The sequence below is a fragment of the Mchenga conophoros genome, linkage group LG10, assembly GCF_057382185.1.
Source record: "Mchenga conophoros isolate Kocher_MC1m ecotype Shallow Benthic linkage group LG10, M_conophoros_male_GT1.1, whole genome shotgun sequence".
NCBI lineage: Eukaryota > Metazoa > Chordata > Actinopteri > Cichliformes > Cichlidae > Mchenga > Mchenga conophoros.
Genome location: NC_140535.1, coordinates 16566680 through 16590992, shown reverse-complemented (window position 1 = coordinate 16590992; position 24313 = coordinate 16566680). Strand labels below are relative to the sequence as shown.

General features: G+C 40.9%; 1 protein-coding gene across 2 annotated transcripts in view; it reads left to right on the top strand.

The window, feature by feature from the left end:
- The first annotated feature begins 6362 nt into the window (after nt 1–6362).
- dlg4a (discs, large homolog 4a (Drosophila)) overlaps nt 6363–24313 on the top strand; it is a 60585-nt gene continuing 42634 nt past the window's right edge. The window contains exon 1 of one of the 2 annotated variants that reach the window (XM_085288885.1): nt 6363–7043. In XM_085288885.1, coding sequence (XP_085145011.1) covers nt 7014–7043 — 30 coding nt within the window. In that variant the 5' untranslated portion in view covers nt 6363–7013. Of the gene's footprint in view, nt 7044–16122; nt 16222–24313 lie in introns of those variants that run through there. The other variant, XM_085288883.1, reaches the window with a different exon arrangement.

Sequence of the window (24313 nt, the reverse complement as noted above, 5' to 3'; positions counted from 1 at the left end):
ACAGAGGACCTGTTATGCTCCTTTTTCTAACCTTTTCATTAGATCTTTATTGCTGGACTATACTAGAGTAGCTTTGCATCTGTCACATTTCATGTTAATCCTTATTTGTCTTATACCAGACCTTGTTCGGTTTTATTTATATAGCGCAGAATCACAACAACAGTTGTTGTAAGGTGATAATGAAGAGAAAGCCCAAAACAATCAAACTTGGTGACAGTGGGAAGTAAAAATTCCCTTTTAACAGGAAGAAACCTCTGGCTGAAACATAATCTGAGCATCCATCATTGTAAATGTATATATAAAGAAGGGGTCTCCAACGCCAGTCCTCGAGAGCTCCTTGTTCCAACACACCTGAATCAAATGAATGGCTTGTTACCAAGTCTTTGCCGAACTTGATGGCATGCTGAAGAGGTAATTCAGCTGTGTTGGAGTACGGCTGCATCAGTAGCTTTTCAGGATTGAGAGTTGGAGACCCCTGATATAGAGAAATAAGGAAAATGCTTACTAGGCTCACTTTAAGGGTATTTGTGCACCAATCAGAATTTAGAAGTATTGCTCAAATTAAATTGATGTTTGATCATCGACATAAACGGTGGACATAGCTATTGTGATGTCTTCCAGTGTTTCCTCTAGGACCGTGTTGGTTTTTAAAAAACTAGATATGATGAGGAGGGTGCGTCTGACCTTGAAACTGCATGCTTTCTAGTTGTCAACTTGTCAATCACAAGTGGTTAGCCAATGAGAATACTTCAGATAATCCTGTATTTTTGAAACAGCATGACTGATGTTTACAAAATAGACATTTTTTTTCTATAAGAACCAAAAATGAATGATTGAGAAACTCACCAGGAAAGTATTTACGAAGCTGTTTTTCCATAAGCTGGTATAAAACAGGAAGTCTTTCTGTAACTACAGCTACTGCCCTCTGGTGGCCGTTTGATCAAATGGAAGTTTAAGGCACTTCTGTCTGTACTGGCTTAATTCTTTTCCATTCTGGAAGCTGTAGTCATGATATTTACTTTCTATGTGTTTGGCAGATGCTGTACGTCTTAACAAAGAAGACTGACTTAAATCTTTAAACTTGGATCTCAAAGACATTATGTGATTCTTTGCAACAGGAAGCACCTTTTTCAAATCATTATTCATTAAGTCTTTTATTTGGCTTTTTCAAAATGTCATAACCAGCAAAAAAACATGAGGTATACTGTGTTTTATAAATCCACTAGCTTTTGAAAAATATAGTTTGCATAATGAAATTTTTGTAATAAAACCAGGTAGAATTATATCTGCTTCCCGTGAATGCAGAAATATATACTTATGCTTTCATTTTCACCTCTGTTGAAGCTTGAAAGCTGTAAAGTACCTGAACCCTAAAACCTGCTGTCGTGTACCTACTCAGACCATGCAGTAGCAATCTGAGTGTGACAGTTTCCATCAGAAGCAAATGCTGCATACATCAGGCAAATTGTTGAACATCTGCCTTGGGACATGCAAAAATCCCAGAATCCAAACTGCAGCCTGCTTCCCGAGGAAGCACACATTGTAGATTGGCGCATTGTACATGTCGACTGGGGTACAGATAGTTTATTTCAGGGAAGTTGCAGTAAAAGTGAGAGCAGACAGGCCCAGCAGTCATAATGATGCCCACAAATAAGCCCAAAAAGTGACACTTCCCCAAGTGAGTCTTGATCCACTTGTAGGTGTCTCCTGTCTTTGACAGCCAGGGTGTCGGTTTTTAAATCAGCTGGATTTTTGGACAGAGAAAAGAAATTTGGCAAGAGAAAATCCAACAATGTTTCAGACTGGAATATAACTTACACATTACTTAACTGATATTAATGTTTAAAAGAGCCTCTATAGATTTTTCAATGTGAAATATTTGACATTACAATAAGAATATTATTATTCAGGAAAAAAACACTCCACTATATTGCATGAGCAATATCCTTTAGCTTGAATAAAGATGACCCCATGAAAATATTCCATCTCCCTGTGACTAGAAGTAGATCTGGCGAGTGTCCAGCGCAGCAGCCCCATGATCTGGATGTTCTGCCTGGGTTTAGCCTGTTTAGATGACCAGTGCTTGTCCTTGGCCTACTTTTTTTGTCAGAGGCACACCATAGATCCAAAAGACTTTAAGCTCAGCAACACAGCAGGATGGAGACGACATATTTATGGGTGAGTGCTTTCTCAAGTCTTGTTAAAAGACTATTATAATGGAGGTTTGTGGATGTACATGAGTGGAAATGCTCTCAGTATTCAAGCTCGTCCATGGGGAGAGGTTTTTTCTCTCTTTGCTACTCCTAGCATGATATATTTTTAACAGCATGTGTAAGTGCGTGTGCCTTTGTGCATGTGTGGGTGTTGCACGGGCAATGAAAGGGTTCTTTTTTTTGGTTTTAAGATATATATTTTCTCCTCATTTACATAATGAGCATGAATATTATGCTGTTTTCTTGTGACTGATCTTTTTCTTCTTCTGTCTGGGCCTACACTTTTCATTATTTGCACCAGAAGAATCAGAACTTTGAGAATGTGAGAGTACTCAAGTTTTTGGCACAGGAAATGTGAGCGTAGAGCTGTTAGCTCACTCAAGAGCAGAATTATATAATCTTGTATACAGGTCAGCCATATTAGGATCATCTTCTGAGAGAAAACGCCTGTAGAGTATGCGGATCATAACTCAATCCAATCCTTTCATATGCATAAAAGCTCATACGAATGAATGAACATGTACATTAATCACTGTCACAGTAAACAGATCACCTCACGCATATGCTGCTGCAGCCTTACATTAATTACTAATGCATTCACATACACACACACACACATGACGTGTTCCCATTTTCCCACTAAAATATTTACACAGACATGTATGAAATGCAGCTGTGTTCACTTCCATACTGGGAACTCACGTTAGATGTATGCATTTTACATAAACGGCCACGTCTCTGTTTACGGGTTCATTGCAGAAGAGGAAGCCGTCAATTCTGTCGGCAATCAGGGCTGGGGACATAATGAGTGCTGACATAGAAATGTGCAGTTAAATGAAAAACACAAACCTAGCATCATCACAAATAATTATCTGTGACATTTACAGATGATTTGTAAACCCATTTCTGCTGCCACTTAGTCAGGAATAGTTTAGTAGAACAGAGCACAGGAGTGCGCTTTAATACACAATAACAGAGTACTGCAACACGGAGAAGGAATCACACTAGACTTAATTGTTTTGGGGGGTTTTTTGTTCTTTTTTATTAAACTAAAATTAATATCACTTGATTGATATCCAGGAAATTAATTAAGAGTAAGTTGAGAGGACAGATTCTGACTTTTTTCATTCCCTTAAACCCAGCAGATATGCTTTCTTTTTCACTTTGTTCTTTAGGGTTTGATTGTTTATTGGGTTTTATCTTTAAATTTCTATTCCATTTCTCTATCAGCCAAGAAGAGATTCTTGAAAAATGTGACAATAGGTGACAAAATCCACTTTGGTCCGTGTGAAAGCCTGTAACAATTTGTTTTACACTTAAATAAGCGTTTTTTACAAGTGCAAAAAGACTCTTTACACCGTCTTCCTCTTCTTTTTTGTATAAAGTTCCTCTATGTGGTTCTGTCCCACTAATACTGGAAACACAAATAAGGAAGATAATTTGATTAACTCAGACTTCAGAAGCTTGATAATTAGGTTGGAATAGAAGTTGATTTCTTCACCAAACATGGCAGATTTTCTTTCTTATCACCTCCCTTTAGTAGATTCACCAGTGGCTATTTTACTTCTCTCGTGTAATTAAAGAATTTCTTTTTTTTAAGAATAAAATGATGGGCAAAAATTGATGATGGTGATGTTTTGAAAAATCCATTTCAGTATCAATCAACTATAATGATATACACTCACCAGTCAGTTCATTAGGTACGCTTTTCTAATATCATGGGTTGTTGTCAGAGCTAACTTAATTCTTCGTGCTGCAAACATTGCTCTGAGATTTTGGTGCATATTGACATGACAGCATCACACAGTTTCTGCAGACTTTTTGGCTGTGCATCTATGATGTTGATCTCTTGTTCCTCCACATCTCAAAGGTGCTCTGTTGGTTTGAGATCTGTTGACTATGACATTTGAGACATTTGAGTACACTGAGCTGAACCAGTTCAAGACAGGATGGATCCATGCTTGCATGTAGTTTAAGCCAAACTCTGACCCTATGTTGCGGTAGATGTTAAGACTCATCAGACCAGGTGAGGTTTTTCCAGTGTTTTGGTGAATCCGTGTGAACTGTAGCATCGGTTTCCTGTTCTTAGCTGACAGGAGTGACACCCAGTGTGGTCTTTTGCTGCTGTAGCCCGTCTGCTTCCAGCTTTGACATGTTGTGCATTCAGAGATCCTCTTCTGCATACCTTGATTGTAGTGAGTGGTTATTTCAGTTACTGTTTTTCTGTGATACCAGCGGTCACTGATCTCTGGCATGTTCACCCAGAGAACTGACTCTCACCGGATATGTTCTCTTTCCTGACCAATATCTGTAAACCCAAGAGACAGGTGTGTAGTAAATCCCAGTAGGTCAACAGTTTCTGAAACCAGTCTGGCACCAACAATCATACCGAGGTGAAAGTCACCTTAATCACCCTTTTCCCATTTTGATACTCAGTATGCCTTGACCTAAACTGTCTACATGTCTAAATGTTGCTGCCATGTGATCAGCCTAGATAACTGTGCTAACAAACAAGATGAACTAGTATACCTAATGATGCCCGATGAGCTTATTTCCCTTTGATGACACATATGTGGCCCCTTTCCAATTTAAAAACAAACATGTATGTGGAAACTTGTATAGTCACCAGCTCTGACACAACACTGACAAACATTCAGAATTTCCTTGAGCTGCACAATAGCAACAGAAGACTGATTGTAACTGTGACAAGTTAGTCCAATTAAATTAGATGAAGTATATTAATCAATATTTCACTAAATAAAATGTGGCAGATTATATTTCCTTATTACACATTGCTATCTTGTGTAAACAACATCTTTCCAAGATGATCTGCAGCACTGTATAATTTTTAAAACAGACAAAAGTAAGAAAAACTGAGTCTTAAAAGATGAAAGAAAAAAAAGCCTTGGGTTATAGTGCTTGAATCTTTAAATGCATTATAAATAGAGTTATCAGAAGGCATCAAAGGCTAGTGGAAGTGAATAAATGTTATATGATGACAATTGAAATATTACTTCACTGTGCTCGAATCTCTGCTCATTAAACCTCTGTCACACAAAGCTGCCGTGCAACTTGTAATAAGTAAGGTTTGTAGTTCAGTAGTTCATGAGCCAAGAGACGACAATCAGATGTGCGAATGTAAACTAACAGGCGTTTAATAAAGCGCAGAGAGGTAACTCGGGTCATCTGTCTGTCAAAGTACGACTACAAGTGTATTACTAACAGTAGGATGAGGCCATCTGTGAACACAAAGCGTTTCAGTTTGTTTCATTGCCGCTGTACATTTCGATCAAAGCTTCTACTCTCACCTGGGGAATAAACGTGTGTTCATCATTTTGAATTGCTTTACTTCTGCACCATTGCTCCAGCATTGTGGGGGGCTGGAAAGTGGGGATGTGGCTGGGTGAGGGGTGGATTTGTACAATTATAGAACTGATGATGTAAAGACACTAAAGCACACATTCCCCCTTATATAACCCCGAGTGGTACAGTCCACAGTCTTAAAGGCAGAGTGTGCTGAGAGGAGTGCATGCATTCTTTAATCTGTTTTAGTTAAACTAAACAAAAATGCGAACGAGGTGATCAAACAGAGGAGAAATCATATAACAATTCAGACGGAGAAGGGGCTAAAGAAAGTTTCAACGCATTATCATTAATGTGTCTATTTGGGACTATTTAACGTTGAGATATTCCTAAAATCGCAGATTATTACTGTCCTTTGTGCTCCTCTATAACCTGAGTGCATATTTGCACAGCCACGTGGAAATATGCTCAGGTGGGCAAATCCAGTGCAGAGTTACTGACTCAGACCTCAGTCCTACAAGGGTGACCATATGACAACAACAAGCCTCCCTATTGCCATGGCAACAACTGCACCATTGCTAAGGCAACAGCTGCAGAGTGCTACAACAAGCAGAAAAAAAAACCTTCATGTGTCTTCAGTTTCTTTCTTTTTTCCATCCGGTTAAAGCAAACTTCGGCTTCATGTGATCCGGTCTTCCCTGAGTCGCTCTCGCGGTGCTTCATGGTTTCTTTTTTTCTGTGATGCATATGTAATTCACACTCTCCTCCTCAACACATTTTCTTTCGGTCTAATTCCTGCTGTCTTCACACACACACACACACACACACACACACACACACACACACACACACACACACACACACACACACACACACATGCATACACTCACGCACTCACCCACTCTCCCTCTCCTTTTCTCTCTCCTTCACTGTCCCCTCCCTCAGTTCTTCCTCTCCATCCTCGGCTGTTTCGCTGTCTTATTCTCCGTTTCTCTTTTTCCCCTTTTCTTTCCACAGTGTGACCCCCCCTCTTTTTTGTTAATCCCACCACCCCTGCCTTCCATCTCCATCCTCCCTTTTCTCCATCTCTTTTTGTATTCATCCCATCTTTTCTCTTTCTTTTCCACCGTTCCTTAGATAGACTCACACCTTTCCTTTTCTCTGCTCTCTCTCCCTCTCTTTCTCTCTCTTATACTAAATTCTAAGACCACCCTCTCTCCTCTCTTCTCTTTTTTTCTCCTTTTGCTCACTCTCTCTATTTCTCTGTGGCCCTCCCCCTCCCTTTTCATGTTTCCCCCCTCCCTCCATCCTCTCTTTCCCTCGCTGGTTCAGTTAGTCAAAGAAGAGATTCACGGAAGGAGAGAAAAGGGGGGAAAGGCAGGACGAGAGTGAGAGCGCAGGAGTGGGGCAGGCTGGGGAGAGGGGTGTGGGGTCTCAGCCCTCTGTCGTGGGGGGTTGGGGGGGTTGAGATACACCCCGATATTTGTTTTAAGTACCATGGACTGCCTCTGCATTGTGACTACAAAGGTAAGCCTATCTGTTGTTCATTACTCTAGCTCTATGTGTGCGTGAAACAGAGTGAGAGGCACCACAACTGGAACTGAACCGGGAAGAAAGCAGCCAGCTTCCTTCTGCCATCTCTCAATTGTGGGAATTTGCTGTCTTCATGACATTTCTCGTGTTGTGCATTGTTTAGATCTTTGTGTTCGTTTTGAGCATTTGAACATTTCAGAAAAGCCTCAGTGCGAGCTGAGCTACCTGACTGAACACTCTTTGATATCTCCCTCTCTAGATGACCCTCTCTCCCACTCTCTGAATCTCCTACTCCGTGTCATGCTTTGTGAGTGTATGAACAGGGGCTGGCTGACCTGCGTGGATGTAGCGAAAGCGGCAGAGATCTGATCCTCGGGTTGCCTGTGTGGGGCTTTGTGTCATGCCCGAGCTGCAGAGTGTGTCAGGCAGAGACCATGGGAGGGCACTATGCATGCTAATATTCCTCACAATTTCCAGCTGCTTTGTCCTAAACTCGACCGTAAGCACACGTGAAGCTTACCCACTGTGCAGCTGCAAACATCTGCAAACATAATGTATGAGCCACATGTTATATCACACACATGCGCTGCTCCAAGGAGCCAGTACTAGACATGAGACTGACTAGAAAAAGGAACATGAAGTAGCTTCAAGTCTGTTGTCCAAGCCTATTTGTTCAGATGTCCAATACCTTAAGACCTTCAGATCATATATATCTATATATATCTATATATATATATATATATATATATATATATATATATATATATATATATATATATATATATATATATATATATATATATATATATATATATATATATATATATATATATATCTATATCTATATATATATCTATATATATATATATATATATATATATATATATATATATATATATATCTATATATATATATATATATATATATATATATATTATATATATATATATATATATATATATATATATATATATATATATATATAGATATATATATAGATATATATAGATATACATATAGATATAGATATAGATAGATATAATTTTCTGATGGACATACCTACACAGCTGCACACAGATTCAAAAGGAGGTGAGCAGTGTACTATAGCAGCTGAACCTGAATGCAGATTCTGGCAGGAAGTGATGACAGATAAAAGAGGAAAACAAAAATACACGCAAACACACACACACACAGGTGTGTGAAGGTGCTGATCATCTGAGATTTCCATTTGTTCTTAATTTGTGGAGCAGGCGTGAGTGCAGCTGGTCCTTTCAGATGTATTACGTAAACTTGCGCTTAACTGTGGCACATTACATTCATTTGCTTATCAAGCTCTCAGTTTCCGTGGCAACAGAGATTAGTGGTTAAACACAGATAAGTAGGTGCAGTCAGATGAGGAGGGAGACACACTGCGCGCGTGTACAGCAAAGTACATTAAACACATTTTTTGTTTGCGAATTTCACACCATTTCACGTCCTTCCCTAATGACAGAACTTCCACACAGGTAGCTGCTTTTTGGTTCTGCAAAGCAGTTTTTGTTACCTTGCACCGTGCAGTGTGACAAATTTATTGAGAGAGAGAGAAGGGGGGCAGGAAAGGGAAATTTCAAGGTATTTCTCCTCCCTGGAACACCTGCACCTCGTGCATTTTGTTTTACATCACTGAGCTTAGGACAAGAAGAAGAATAAGACTGTAAGTAAAAGACCACGGTTGGTAACTGTGGGTTTTTCACCCAACCAGTTCCAGAATTCTGCATCGCTTTCAAAGTGTGAAAAGACTTAGTGTAAAGCTGGCACAGAAAACCCAAGTATTGCCAAGAACTTGTGAGACAGATGGTTGGTTTATAAAAGGAAAGGTGAGAGCGCATAGATGTGCAAAGTTATGCACCGACTGATTGGCTAAGCAGCTCTTGGACTGGCAAATGAAATGGCTATTCTTGGAGTGCCTAGATGACCGTTTCACCCAGAAAAATGAGCTAAACCTTTGTCACTGGGGATTGTTTGTTAAACACTAACCAGATATTCACAAGAGAGCCTACGGTTCACTTGGATATGCCACAAAACTTGGTGTATTCCTTTAAATGCGCATTATTAAACTTTAATGGAGGCAGGCTGAACTGCAGGTGAGGAGTGTGGCTTGCCACCACGTAGCAGATGACGGGCGAGCAGCTCCCTGAGCGAGCTGTTCCGTGACACCCACGTGCTGTATAACAAGTTATGTGAACAATGCCGCGTTCCCGTGCAGGTCTTTGCACAAAGTTTTTGTGTGTGGGTGAAGCCACAGTCAGCTGGTGAGTGACAAATATCTGATACCGCTACACAGAGCACACCAACTAGAACCGGAGCACTGCTGTGCCGTGCTCTTTGACGGTTAAAAGGCATCCCCCACTGAGTCGGTGGGTTGAGTATTTTGGCGAGAAAAGTCAGGCTGAGAAAGGATGTCTTTGAGCGAAAGAACCAGAATTAGTAGAAATTTGTGAGGAAAGCCCATTTTGGATAAAAGATGATTTCATCCTCAAGGTAAAAGTGCAAAAGTTGTGTCCCTTTCTTTTTTTCTTACAGTTGGCCTGGCCTGTATTTTATATAGCGCTTTACTAGTCCCTAAGGACCCCAAAGCGCTTTACATATCCAGTCATCCACCCATTCACACACACATTCACACACTGGTGATGGCAAGCTACATTGTAGCCACAGCCACCCTGGGGCGCACTGACAGAGGCGAGGCTGCCGGACACTGGCGCCACCGGGCCCTCTGACCACCACCAGTAGGCAACGGGTGAAGTGTCTTGCCCAAGGTCACAACGACTGAGACTGTCCAAGCCGGGGCTCGAACCGGCAACCTTCCGATTACAAGGCGAACTGCCAACTCTTGAGCCACGATCGCCCCGTTCTTATGACGCTATTACCTTTCTCTATCCTTCTACACTGACAGGTTCAAGTTTTGGCTTGGATAAAATTTGAAGTAACTGCAATTTGACTGTAATCTTTTTATTTATAATTCATGGAGCAAATGACCAGGAAACACTCGGCATTTCAATCGATTCTCCTGAGCGAATTGGACTTTTTAGCAGCTTATGTAATTTTCTGCTCCTTCCCACACTAAAATCTCTGGGAAAAAAAAAAGAGCAAGCAGTAAATTGCAACATATGATGCTGGTGAATCATACACAAGTGTCATTACATAACATTTAGAACTAGAATATTAGGGCATATCGAGGAGACGTCACAAGATTTATATTTAGTTGCGTGGCTGACAATACCTTTGACTCTCCCTCCCTGTATGGCACTGAGTCAGAGAAGGATGGGTCGGTAATTTGAGAGGCGCGAACACAGATGATGCGCATAGTGAAAAGGATTTATGCTCGAAAAGCAACTAATCTTAATTCTATCTTTGAGAAAATTGCTGCAATAAATCCACGTTCTCCTGTGCGGTACAGAGCACATGCAGTGCATTTCTGTTGCCTCCTCTTCTCTAGCCTTTTTTGATCATCACTCTTTTCCCTGTTGTCACTCTCAATCCACTTCCTATTTCTACAGACCTTTTTTTGTGTGTCCTTTTTGCCTCCTTCACCCCTGTAATCCCTCTCTCGGTCCTCTCTCCCAGCCTCCTCTTTCCTTTATCTCATTTTACCTCCTCCCCCCCATCCCTCCCACTCTGCTCACTCTACTCCTCCCTGCTCTCTGCTCTGTAGCTTACCTTCTGCCCTCTTCTTCAGCACTTTCGAGGCTTCCCTAGTTAGTGCCTTTTTTCCTCCAATGAATTATACATTTGACAAGATGTAGTCAAAGTCAGCATCTTCGCGTGCGCTTGATTGGTTTCATGTATGGCTACATCATGAGCATCTTCTTCCCTGGATTTGGTTTTACCACTCACATTTTTTTCAGTCTATATAAATATTTATATAATGTGAATGTGTGTTTATTGTGTGTGCGTGTGTGTCTGTGCGCTTTCAAGGATAAAAAGCTTATGGCTGCTGTATCTTACGCTAGCCCCGAGAGTCTCCAAAATGGAGTTACAGTATAAGCTAAACCCCTCTGCTCGCAAGTCCTTTTGAGCCTCCTCAATATTTTTTCAAGTCATCCACCTTAACAAGCGCCCATTCACCATACCGTGTGATGCCAGTATGAATGTGTGCAGCAGTGTGTACTGTGTGTCAGGATTAGTGATCCAGTGGAGAGCTCAGATGATCTCCACTCAAGGGCATGAACATCCATCAGGCCTTTGTATGCAGCCACAGAGACACTGATCCTGCCAAGTGTCTCCCAGGGCACAGTGTGCGAAGCAGAGCTTGCCCCAGTGCAAGACCGATGCCATGACTGCACTGTGCTGAGGGTCTCTGCTGGTCAGTTAAAAAGCACAGCAGAACAAATTTGTAGCTGTATAGAGACGGACAATTTCTTTATTTATTTCCCCCTTCGATTGCTCTGTCGTTATTTCTGCTCAAATGACAGCTTGCTTTTGTGCTTGAGATGAAATACTGGAAAAAAATTCAGGGGTTAGCCATGATCTCCGTTCGTCTTTATGTATGTATTGCACCACTCACCCACACGTTCATTTGTTTTACCAAAAGAAAGCCACGTACACCTACATGATCAGACAGAATGCATGCAAGCTGTGGAGCATTTCGCTCTAGTGCAAGTAGCTTTTGCACTGTGGATTGAAGCCTTGCTCAATTTAAAACTATGAATTTTTTGCCAATAAAACCCATTAGATTCAAATAAAGAGGAGGTATAAGATCACCGCTTCATATATTTGTATAATAATAATAATTATAACTAAGAAAGTCAAAATGCTTCATATTAAGTTTTTTTCCCCCAAATCGTATGCCCATCAGTTGCCTTGTTTCACTATCTTAAGCCTGCAGAGTCAACACTTCACGTATGAGTATATTTCAGCTCCTTTATGATGCTCATCATCCCCACCAGGCGCTTTAGCCAGCAAGAAGGCTGTTAAGAGCTTCTCTTTGTCAAATGCACACAGCACAATCTGTGCTCCTGCTTCTGCTGCTTCACTCTGCTCCACTGTTTCTTACGGTGAGAGAATGAGCAAAGCCTCATCCTTTCTTTTGAACTCAAATGGTTTGGTGCATTAGGTGGATATTCTGGTAGGGTAGATGCTTAGTCTGTGTCTTTAGTGCTTTTCTAGTTTCTCCTTTGAGCCTCGTTTTGGGCAGATGGCTACTTCTTTTGATTTAATAGGGCGATGTAACGTTAAACAGTGAACACGTATTTAAGCAACCTTTCCATTTTGTGCACTAAGAGTGCCACCTCCAAGGGTCTGATGCTCATTTTCATTGTTTTGGCTGTCAGAATCATCGTCCATCCTCAAATTGTCCACATGACAGATGACAAATTAGATATATCATTGCTTGTTTGGGTTGGACACTTTGTCATTTCACATTGAGCGAGAAGGCTAATGGGGAGCCGTGAGCCTGCTACGGTAGACCGTAAGGAGGGCAGTGGCTGTCAGCTACACCGCTCCGTTCTGAGCAAACAAGAAACACAACAAAGTGTCGTGGCAACCTGGAAAATTCAAAATCAATAGCAATGAGAGTGTACATCTAATGATGTTGATAGAGTCGATAGAGGAGGCTCTGTCATCCTCATTAGGGTCAAGGAGGGTCAGGTTGTCGCTGGATCCTTATGTAATGACACATTATGCACACATTGTAGGCTTTTTAGTTAGAGATCATATAACTAGCATGTCATATGTGGGGAAAAGAGGAAGGTCAAATAAAAGTGACGAAAACAAGAAAGCCAAGCTGATATCATTGATGTGGACTTGCAACAGCTTTGCAAGCAGGATCCTAATTTCTTAGAGAGCTGATTTTCTTTTTCTTTTTTTTTTTGTAATACAGCACACAATGACATCTTGTGGCACATTAAAAAACTACAGCAAAGAAGCTCATGACAGTCTGATTAAGGAGTATTCATACACATTTCACATGCCAGTACCCTACATATGTGAAGCTCGGATGCTGCATTGGCCTATGCCAAAATATATATATATATATACACACACACACCTACACCTACACACACACACACTCACACACACACACACACATATTTATATATATACATATATATGCATGTAGGGCCCTGTGTGTTTCCTCATAATTTATAGGGAGCATCTGAATTACTGTATCAGTGATTCATGAGCAGTCCCCCTGTCACAGGCACTCACATTCACAACAATCTCATCTGAAATTCAGGTCACGATTTTGGGGGTTTCGAACCTCCTGCCTGGCAAAGAGCACAAGACTGAACAGAGTGCAAGTCAAATTCGAATTATATGCTTAGTAACCCTAATGATAGACCTCGCTGCCTACATGTGTGGCTTTGGCCCTGAGTAGACACGGCACACGACGTGAGCTAATGACGCTATGAGAGTTCAGACGTAGTGACACCCAGCACAGTAACGCACAAGTGCACATATTTTCTCTGATTTGTTTGTCTCTGGCTTTGTATCTTCATGTTCCTCTTATAGGTGATGTCAGTTGCCTAGCAACCAAGCAATCAGGGCCCGATTGTTGCCATGACAACGTGGCAGGGGTATCATCATGGAGAGAATAGAGATGAAAGGAGGAAGGGAGGGAGAGAGGAGAGAACGGGAGAGATAGAGAGAGATACGGAGAGAGAGCGAGAGAGAGATACGGAGAGAGAGAGAGAGACCTGCCATTGAAGGGTGTTGATAATGTGAAGCCCACAGTGTGCAGGTAGGAGGATGACCTCTGTGTAGGCGCCGGCAGAGGATGCTCATGAATGCAGAGAATAGAAAATTAATGTTTGGTCTTATGTGGCTGGATTCGCGGGTTACACAGCATTTAACACTCTTCTAACGGGCTTCACTCCAGATGGAAATGTCACGATGTGCTTGAGTTGTCTTTAGTTACAGAGAGCGAAGCCGCGCAGAAGCCACAGCTCACTGTGTCGCTGAGATCCAGAGGGCTGTGGGCCTAACCTCTGCAGGTGTCATAACCCATCCATCACCCAACAGCCATCCACTGTAAAACAGTCCAGTGGGGTCATGGTGCATTTTACTCTGTTTATTCCCCAACCAAATTTTGCCCCCCCCCCCCCCCCAATATAGCCATATAGCTGAAAGACATAAAAAGAGACGCAGCTGAAGTGCAATTTATGATGACAACTAAGCCTGGAAAAGAGTTATATTTAGTTAAAAATTTGGGCAATAACGACTGATCAAAGACCACTCAAGTTTGTCTGAGATAAAAGCTTGAATGGCTACTACATAATAACAATTGGACAAGCATCAGCTGTTATTAGCGATATCAGTATTTTGCATTAAGTCACGATGCATTCCTTAGAGAAAAGTTGTCTTACTCATTCATTGTTGACTTTATTAATGTGCAGCTTCTGGCTAAAGGGTGACGATACTGCTTCTAGTATACCTGTAGACAAGATTGTGATGTGGATAGAGGAGTGTAAGTTATTACTTAAGAATTTGTACAGTTTGATAGAGTGTCTAATGCTTACGTAAGAAACAGTATTTGCTATGGTTATATACAGAAAACAGACAGTATAAAAAATATATCTAGAAACACGCTTCTTAAAGCAATCTCCAGGTCTTTGTGATGTGAAATGATTGATAAGATAAACATGAATTTGCTCATGTATCCTTGCGTAGGGATATGGGTATCAAAAAAAATTGTTTTAAAGTAAAAATACATTCTCATAACACCAGCCATGCAATTTACCAGTTATCACTGTGCTAGGCTATTGTGAAGTGATAAGGTGAGGAAGTATCACAGGCTATATTAAGATGCTATTTGCACCTAAAGTGAAAATTGTGATAAAAAAAAATATCCTTTATATAGAAAGAGACCTGAGCATTCAGACAATGCTGGCAGCTACTCTAAAGGTACAAATTACACAGACTCATCTGTCCCACCTAGGAGTATTTGTAATTAAATCAGCTTTCATGTTAGAGTTTAAAAAGCTACAACACTAAGAGAAGGTCCGATTCATTTTAACCTTTAGAGGTAAAGAGCTGAACGTCATTTCATATTTGACATACATCTTCAACAACTTCGGTGATCAGCACCCAAATATTTTTGCTACATGTCTATTATTAAATTTTATGTGCTTTATTAATTGATGCTATTGCAATTTAAAGAAACTAGGCTTCATTGCTGCAAATTCAACAAAATGTTGGATCGCTGATTTTACAGCTTGCCGTGCGCCAGTTGATTTCACTGTGGCAAAAGTTGTTACTATCCAATAAAAATATAAATATTCAACTTTAAAAAATTATTTAAAAAAAACAGATATTCTCTTTAGAAAGCAAAACTGGAAGCTGAAAGCAGAAAATGTTGGTATTTTTTCTTGCCTATATAAGAAGGGATTAGCTGGTTATCAACTTGCTGTCAGCTATTTGACCAAATAAACCTTCAAAGTGTTCAGTCCCCGTGTAACAGCGGTGACATGGACATTTTTTCACTTCCCTAAAACATTCTAAACCTGCGTGAGCTTATTTACTCATTTATTTTATCTTCCGTGCTAAGCACATTGAGATTGCGTGCAATGCAATGAGCTATCTAGAAACAATTGCTATTGCCGTTAAAAGAGTGGAGGTGAAGGTGTACCCAGAGAGTTCACATTTGCGTCAAACACGCTCTCACGTTAGGTGACGTCTGTGTGCTTAATGGTGAGGCAAAGAGGGAGCAAAGAGCAGAGTGAGTGGAAGCATACTGTAAAAAGGAAAAAAAAAACCAACCCAAAAATCATAGAAAAATAATATAAAAGGTTGTCTCTCTGCCTGTATGTCCCCTTCCCCCTTCCCTCCCTCCCTCACCGGCGGTGGCAAACATATTTTCTGAGTCACGGCTGGAGCAGGCAGCCGGTCGTCTCTTTTCCGACCCTTGCCTTTAACACCAAGATACATCCAACACCAACAACTCTCTGCTTCCAGGAAAACTCTCTCTCTCTTCGTCTGCTACGACACCCCCCTCCCCCCCCTTCCCTCACTCCCCCTCCCTCTTTTTTTTATTCCCCCTTCCCCAGCCTCCCATCTTTCTCTCTCTCCCTCTCTCTCTCTTTCCTTTTCTCCCCATCTCTCTCCTCCTCTACTGCGGGTGTCTGGGAGGCTGTTTTTCCTCTGTCTCTTGCTCATGAAGGGCCGCACTAAGCTCCCTTCTCTCTGTCCGTGTGTGGTAGGTAAATTCACCTCTCTGTTTGTGTCGTTCTTCTCCTTCCATCCCTCTGTTGCTGCCTCTGTTTTGCATGTTAGCTCAAAGTCTGCTAGTCGTTCTGGCAGGCTTAGAGGAGGTCTCTACCTACATCTGTGCATACTGCATTGAACATGCTTGTAATCTGCTCCAGTGTCATGGATTAATCAAAAAATATGTGTCTGAGGAATTTTTTATTTTTTTTTGCTCTCCTTGTACGTGTGCTCTGGGTAGGTTTAATCATCCAGTTTGGGTATTACGTATGAACATGGCCCGGCACGTGTGGGTGTGTATGTACCAGTGAGCATGTTTCGAAATGCAGAAAGAGTGAAACTCTAGCAGACTTGTTGATTAAAGCATTACAGATTCATGCATGCATGTCTTTTATTCTACGTCTGGGTTGGTTCCCGCCTGTGTACGTCTGGGGATAATTCATATTCTTATGCACTTCTCTTCCCCCGAGGACTCTGGGACATTAGGCTAGTGTCCTTCTCAGATAAGGAAAATCATCCTGTTTAATCAGCTGGCATCGCTTTGAAAAAAGGTCATTTCATTTTTAGGGTTACAGTAAAGACTCGTGACCAACATCAGGTTAATGGGACACAGAGGCAAGCAAATGGGTTTTCTTCTCATGTCCTGGTTACATCCCTACGTGCTGAAATACAGTTATTGAAGCAGTCGTGCAGGTTTGTGTAAAAAACAGGGCTACTCCAGCCTTAATTAGCTGACATGATGAGTCTCTACTTTGGCTGATCGAGTGTTTGGGACTAAGATGCCATTTAATGCAGTTCCACAAGCAGAAGCCACTGTGTATGCACATGTATGTGTTTGTGGTCGAACAGCGCTTTGAGCTGGTCATTATGGTGTATTTGACAGGTTGGACTGCAGATTTGTAGCTCAAGTAGGTCTGATTTTAGGAGAGCCATTAAATTTACGGACTTGTTGATTAGAATACGAAATGCAGTCTACACAACGTGGGGCATATATAATGTTTTTTTGTTTGTTTGTTTTAAGTGTGCCAGCATGTTGGATTTTAAAAGGAGTAGATTAAACGATAGCTTGATGCAATTTCCCTGATTTAGTGCACAAAATGTTTAAAAAAATTATATACATCTCAAGAACTGGAGTTTGATGTTTTGATAACCTTTTTTATTATTATTCTTATTCTGGTTGTTTACCTCAGTTGTCAAAGACCAAAGATGTGTCAGTCAGACTGTCCTACAGGTGCACATGTGTCAGACATCAAGACATGAGTAGACCAGCCACTTCAGGTGGTCCACCATGAGATGCAAACTTCAGAAGTACTCCAGGAAAGTTTCAGAGGTTGGAATCAGTGTGCATGAGTGATGCACAGACCAAAGTATATACATATATAAAGAAATGCCTCATAATCCAGTGCATCTGTCAAACACAGCAGAAGTGGTGTTATTGATTGGATGTGTAGCACTGCTGGTGGAGTCGCTTGATGATTTTGCTTCTAATTGCAGCAGCGCGGTGATCAGTACATACATTAAGACTCCTCAGATCCAAAGGATCGCATTAGAACACGAGGAACAATGATCCAGCAGCAAGGCAGTCTTAAACATTCACCAAAAGCAATTTAGGAGGAGTCATGAACTTGACCTGGAGTTCAATTGAGATCCCAAACAAGCAAGAAGTGAAGATGGCTGCAATCCAGGAGGACCAGAGCATCATGTAGGCGTGTGATCGGGCAGTTGTCTGCGTGACAAATTTAGTTAAACTGGTTTGATCACATTAGGGGACCATATTTGAAAATGGTTGCAGCCTCTACATAGTTTACTTTATGTGGATGTCACTGCCCTGACATTGAACTGAAAATACCATAGAGGTAGCATGCGTGAAGAGCCAACTTTGCTCCAGGTAGCAGAAACAAAGTGAAAATACAACTTCTCCATGCCAGTGCACGCCACCACATGTTCAACATCATGCTATTTCATTGTCTTATTTCATCACCTTGTACAGCTTTCTAATGGGTTTACTGGGCCATGACTGGCCAGGTGATCTACTCCATCATAGCTCAAACAGGATGCTGATGGGAGAGCAGATTTCTGTCGTATGTTTTTCCTTTCGTTGTTAGTAAAATTTTACGAGGCCCGACTCATTTGTTAGTTTACTACCTCTGCTCAAACAGTCGCTCTTTGTATGATTATGAAATGTGTCTTTGCAGCAGTTGTTTTGCACATTTGCACCGAGCATGATTATACTAATGACAACTGACCGTGACAACCGAGACTGAAGTTATCACGTATTTCCAAAAATCAGAAAGTATAAAAATGATCACCTCCTTTTACTGTTAGTCCTCATTCTGTTTAGAGCAATGGTGATAATATCTCTTGAACTAAACACTGCTTGCTAGATAACACAGAAGACACTTACAGCAAAGTGATAATTACTATGTTCGCTTAAGACACTGCTAGTCGGGCAGCTTTCTACCGTTATTTTAGGAAACTGTTCAGCTTGTCATAAAGATAGATCTATGCTGGCCGTTCAAACTACGCCTACCAGCCACAACATTAAAACCTAATATTATGTGGAGCCCCCTAGCGCCAATAAAACAGCTCTGAACCATCTGTGATTGCAGGTACCAGGATATTAGCTGTAGATCAATTAAGTCCTGTGAGTTGTAAAGTGGATCATATTAGTTTTTCCCACATATCTAACAGATGTTTGAGCAGGACTGACATGTGGAGAATTACAGGACAAGTTAAAGCTCTTTGTTAGGTTCTTTATTACAGTTGAAAGATGCTGTCTTTGCTATAAAGGTCTGCTATAATGGCCTGCAACACTGTTTAGGCAGGTAGTGCATTTCATGCAGCAAACATCCTCATGAATGCCAGGACCCAAGCTTTTCCAGGAGCACACTGACCAGAGAATCATGCTGCTTCTGACATCTGCCTGCCATGTGCATGCACCCAGCTCTCACCATGATGTGCAACAGAGCATGATTCATCAGACAAGGCCATCTTCTTTCACTGCGTAACTTCTGATGCTCCAGTGTAAGGGATCTCAGCAGTGGACGGGGGTTAGCATGGGCCTTCTGGCAAACCGGTGGCCATACAGCCACATACTCATGTACCGCAACCAGCTTTAACCCTGTAACACCAAGTTATTGTGATCTCAACATCATTACACTGATGTTTTTTTGTTGTTTTTTTATTTGTCAGAAGGTTCAATAAACAGTTTGAACAGGTTTAAATAGAAAAATTACATTTTTTTTGGCAATTATTTCATATTTCAGGCTTTGCAGGGTCACAATTTCTAGCAATTTCAGCTCAGGATATCAACCCATCAGTTAGCCTTTGCTCCCTATGTGCATCTGTGAGGCTCGGACACCTATGCCCCTGAAGACAGTTCACATATTTTATTTCCTTAGACACGTTTTATAGGAAATTACCACTCCAGATGAGCTGACTGGGTCAAAATCATTTGAATCCTTATACATCAGCTTAAGGTTAAAGGCATGTTCACTAGCTGCATACCATATTCCACCCTGTAACAGGTGCAGCCAACAAAATAACAAAATAATGTAACAAAATAACTGGTTGCATTCACTTTACTTGCCAGGGGATTTAAATATTATGTCTGATCTGTATGTATTTGAGTGCTATTCATAAGAAACTGGTATTTTCTTGTCTATTCATAAGAAATTAGTGTTTTCCTGCCTACAGTAGCAGCCTGTACCAGTAAACATATGTCAGTTCAGTAACCACGACCATAAAAGACCCTCATATCAATTTTGCATTCTGATTACCGCTAACAGCTTCGTCTAGCAGTCCCAGTCTTCAAAACCCATCCCCTGCGGCACACCTATGAACTCCTTTATTCAAATGGGAGTGGTGGGAAAATGGAGCATAAATATATCCAGTTAGATTTACCTGGCAGGTTGGTTCCCGGGGGCTGTTCTGTTTTAATCATCTTGGTTAGAAGCTGTTCCATGGCTGACCAGACTGACGTCCTGCTGAGCACACTACTTGCAGAGCCAAAGCAGCGCGTGGTGCCGTCTTTTGTTGCATTTCTTCAGAGGGGGATCCAAAAGAAATCTACTTTTACTCTGACAGTCTGTCAAAAGTATAAATGAATGCGTACACATAACAAATGCGGAGTTGTGTTGCCACGGTGTGGTTCTGTGCTCCAGCGCAATTTATTCAGTTCCATTCGATACAGTGTTACAATATGCAATGAAAAGTATTACCCATTAAATGAACTCCTGTGAGTCCTGGCCATGGTCATGCTAAAAAACTTACAAAACACAACAAAGCAAATTTCACATCTAATTATAGACTAAGCTGCATTCACACCCCAAGGCAAAGAAAATTAAACTAGCCTAAACTAAACTGTAGTCTTCTTCCATCTGCTGTTACAAAAATAGTTCAGTGAGGAGAGAGCCTTGCTTCTGCAGTTACCACAGAAACCATGGCAAGGTTCGTCAGCTCTATGGAAACACCACATGAAGAGAAGCACATGGAAACACTACTCACATGAGATCACTCCATGAAAAAAAGAGCTGCGTTAAAATTCCTGTGGCTGGTGTTTACTTGTTAGTGTAGAAAATAGCATTTATAAGCTTTATCGTGGTGGATGTGGCTAAGGACTTTGATATTACAAACAGGTCATGGTTTCACACAGACAGGCACAACATATTTGCCACCAACACCTTAAAGGATACCTGATATAGTAATTTTGAGCTGCATATTTTTCCAGTCCTTGATTCTAATAGTGTAGCTTTTCATGATTCAAGTTTAAAATAATGTCTGAAACAGGCTTTTTTAGCTCCTTGTCCTTTAAGGTCCCTATCTCTTTAAGACTTCTTTCTGATTGGCTGTCCTTTGCAAACAGAAGATTTCAACAGCAGTTGGATGGGACTTCTGCGCTCTCGTTGACATTGTGCTGCTCTTCATGATGGCTTCGACGCAGTGAAGAGCTCAACATAAAACAAGGAAAGCATGACAAATATGAAATAAGACTTATTTTATTAAAATCAAGTCTTGCAGAGTGACATATTACGTCATCAGCCAGACATTGCATTAGCATGTTCGCGGCATGGCTGCTTTAGCAAGACGACAGGCTATGGGAGGGCTTTCGGCACGTGGGTGGTGGTGTTTTACATCGGACAGATTTTAGTGCAGGTTAGAGCCTGACGTGATGATCCAGATGATCTTTTATGCGCATCTTTTCACATTAAGTCTCAGATGGAGGGGAGGGCAGCAGGCAAAGGATCGTCTCTGTACTGTGGATGGCACACTGCTGTTTGTGTTTAGTGTGGGAGGAGGCACAGCAGAACCAGAATGTAATACAGACTGTGAGGCTATGGTTGCAAAGAATTGGACCAGTAGCTGCAGTTAGACATTCTTCTCTCATCACAGGAAGAGAATTATCCGCACGCTTTTAAGATTACGACGTGACAGCGTGGATGCTCTCATCCACTTGAAGGGTGGTGCGGACAACTTCGATCCCATTTTCCCCCTTAAATAGTTCTCCCAAAAGGAGAAAAACAGTGCATTCTAGTGGCTATGTATTTTTTCTTTTAGCTTTTTGAATGTGTTGAAGGGATAATGCACGCACCATACTTCATACATAATGGATTGCTCCAAGTCAATGCTGTTGGTGATGACTCCATTTGGGCATGTAATATTTATACAGCTGGGTGAATTTGCAAGAGAGAAAACCAGGAATATCCTATCTGAAACCTAACAGTTTGCCTTTACTACAACTTTTGTGTCCTGCTGTTGCACCTGCAGGTTACCTTTAGCTTTGTGCAGCGTTGGGGTCAAAGAAAGGGTTTTTAATGATGACAACAAGTCCAGTTTAACTTTCTCTGACACTAAAGAGTAAATTCATAAAATATTACACTCAAATGCATCTCAGCTAACATTTTGCTTCTAGTAAATTAGTTTTAGCTCGCAGGCCTCTTTGATATGAAATTATGCCTGTAGATGCTGCAGGACTGTAGTCACTAAACAGAATCAGATATTCACACAGAGAACTTTCAGATATTGTTGGTTCTGTGTAGGTGTGAATACTATTATTCTCACCTTGTGTGTTTTCCTAGTCAAGAGAGCTGAGGCAGTCTCGGAGCCTCGGGAGATTCCCGGTTGTGTTTGCGTTTCAGTTCCGCTGTTCCGGTGTCAAAGCTGCTGAATGCTGGAGGTAATGGAAGGCTCAATAGTAGAGAATTGTTCTGGAAGTGTGATATACATTGGTTTCACCCCAGTTTGCCACCTTCTGTGACAGCAGTTCTACACTTTCAGTGAATGCAAACACTAAAGCTGTAATTCCTTGTAGGTTTTGCCTCAACAAACAACTATTTAGAGAGCGGGCCCAGACAGAGCAAAACTATTTTGTCATCCATGTTTCACATGTTCTATCAGTTTATGGCTTTTTATAAAAATCTAATTGGTAGATGTTTGTTTTGATTTATTTCAGAACGGTGTATTATACAGTAATGTGGGCTTTGTAGGCTTTGGTATGGTCATGTTAACTTGGTAGTCCAAACCTATGTTTTAGAGATTTCAAGAAACAATCGGCTGCATGGTTCAAAAGAATGCAACCCACCATCATACTACAATTTCGACACCTGTAACTTGCACGTAAGCAATCCACTAAGCAGTGGATGACTATACAAGGGGATTAGATCAGACGGCAAGTATTCCCCAATTGGAGATCCCTAACAAAGTCAGCAAAGAGCACATTTGGCGTTGGCCAGCTTGAAACTGTATTTTTTAAATGATTAATGCAAATATCATGTTTTCTGGAAAGCTGCAGGGAACTCACTTTAGAGGCCCTTTGTGTGATTTTTCCTTTTCCCAGATCTACAGTATAGATTTTGGAGAGATACACCAGGTTGAAATAAACCACAAATATGCTTTAATTCAAAAACAGATTATTATAAAGTTTGGAAAAACTGTTATGCAATGGCCACAATCAACTTTATGGTGTCATTATAAATTGGTTCTGATATGGATAACATATGGAATAATTACTCTGCATACATTTACATTTGGTGAAAGGTTTGAAGCTAATATTATTGTTATTTCTGTTGGCTGGACTTACAAAATATGCTCTAATTCATAAATCTGAAATGTACGGTCTATAGGCAAAATGAAGCAAGATCAAAGTGCATTCATTGCTTTATTTAATTTTGAGATGTTTATGTATATGTAAGAGTCTAATAAATAGAAAACAGCAATAAAATTTAGCTGACTATAGTTGGCGGAGTAGGATCTATTGATCACACACATCTCAAAAACGAGGTGAGCTAATCTAAAAGCAAGGACATGCTATGCATGTTAGATGGGGATGTGGGAAGATTAACAAAGGCATCAATGTTGCATGAATTTACATTTTCACACAATTAAATGTAAACCAATCAGAATTTCAGCTTTGATTTTAGCTTTAATGTAAACTTTTAGCCAACCACCACAGCTAGTACGGAAAATCTGGCTCTAACCTCAGGGCAGACTTAACAGGGTTTTAGCCACTCACAGCGTCAGTGAGGGGCTCTTCTCGTGAGCTCACTGTATTTCTTTAAATTCTCTGTCCATTTGAGGAAGACCTGTCACGTGTCTCGCTTGTGTCGCATGTAATAGTAGCATGAGACACCTGCTTTTATGAAGACAATCACCCGTGACAGAAACAGTCCTGCTATAGAGCCAGTGACCAGAAAGCTGCTGGCAAGAGGACTGTTTGTTAGGGATCTGCCACCCTTTGCAGATGTTGTCATGGAAACACTCTTTTGGGGTTCTCTCTCTCTCTCTCTGTTTCTCTCATACAATGCAGCATTAGGATGTTAATGCTATACTCAAAACAGTTCAGGTTTCCATGTGACTCCCACACTTACATAATACTGTAGTTGAAGGGAAAAGCCACTTACAGTATGCCATAGAAATTATACTGTGCCCATGCTACATTGTACTTATTATACAATACCTGTGTACCCATGTATTATACTGTACCTACGCTGATAATTTATGACGTTAGTCACATCAGTTTTTGTGTTAATTGCATGTTAATACACTTAAGTGTTGCATAAAATGGGTCACTTCTACTGTATATGTTG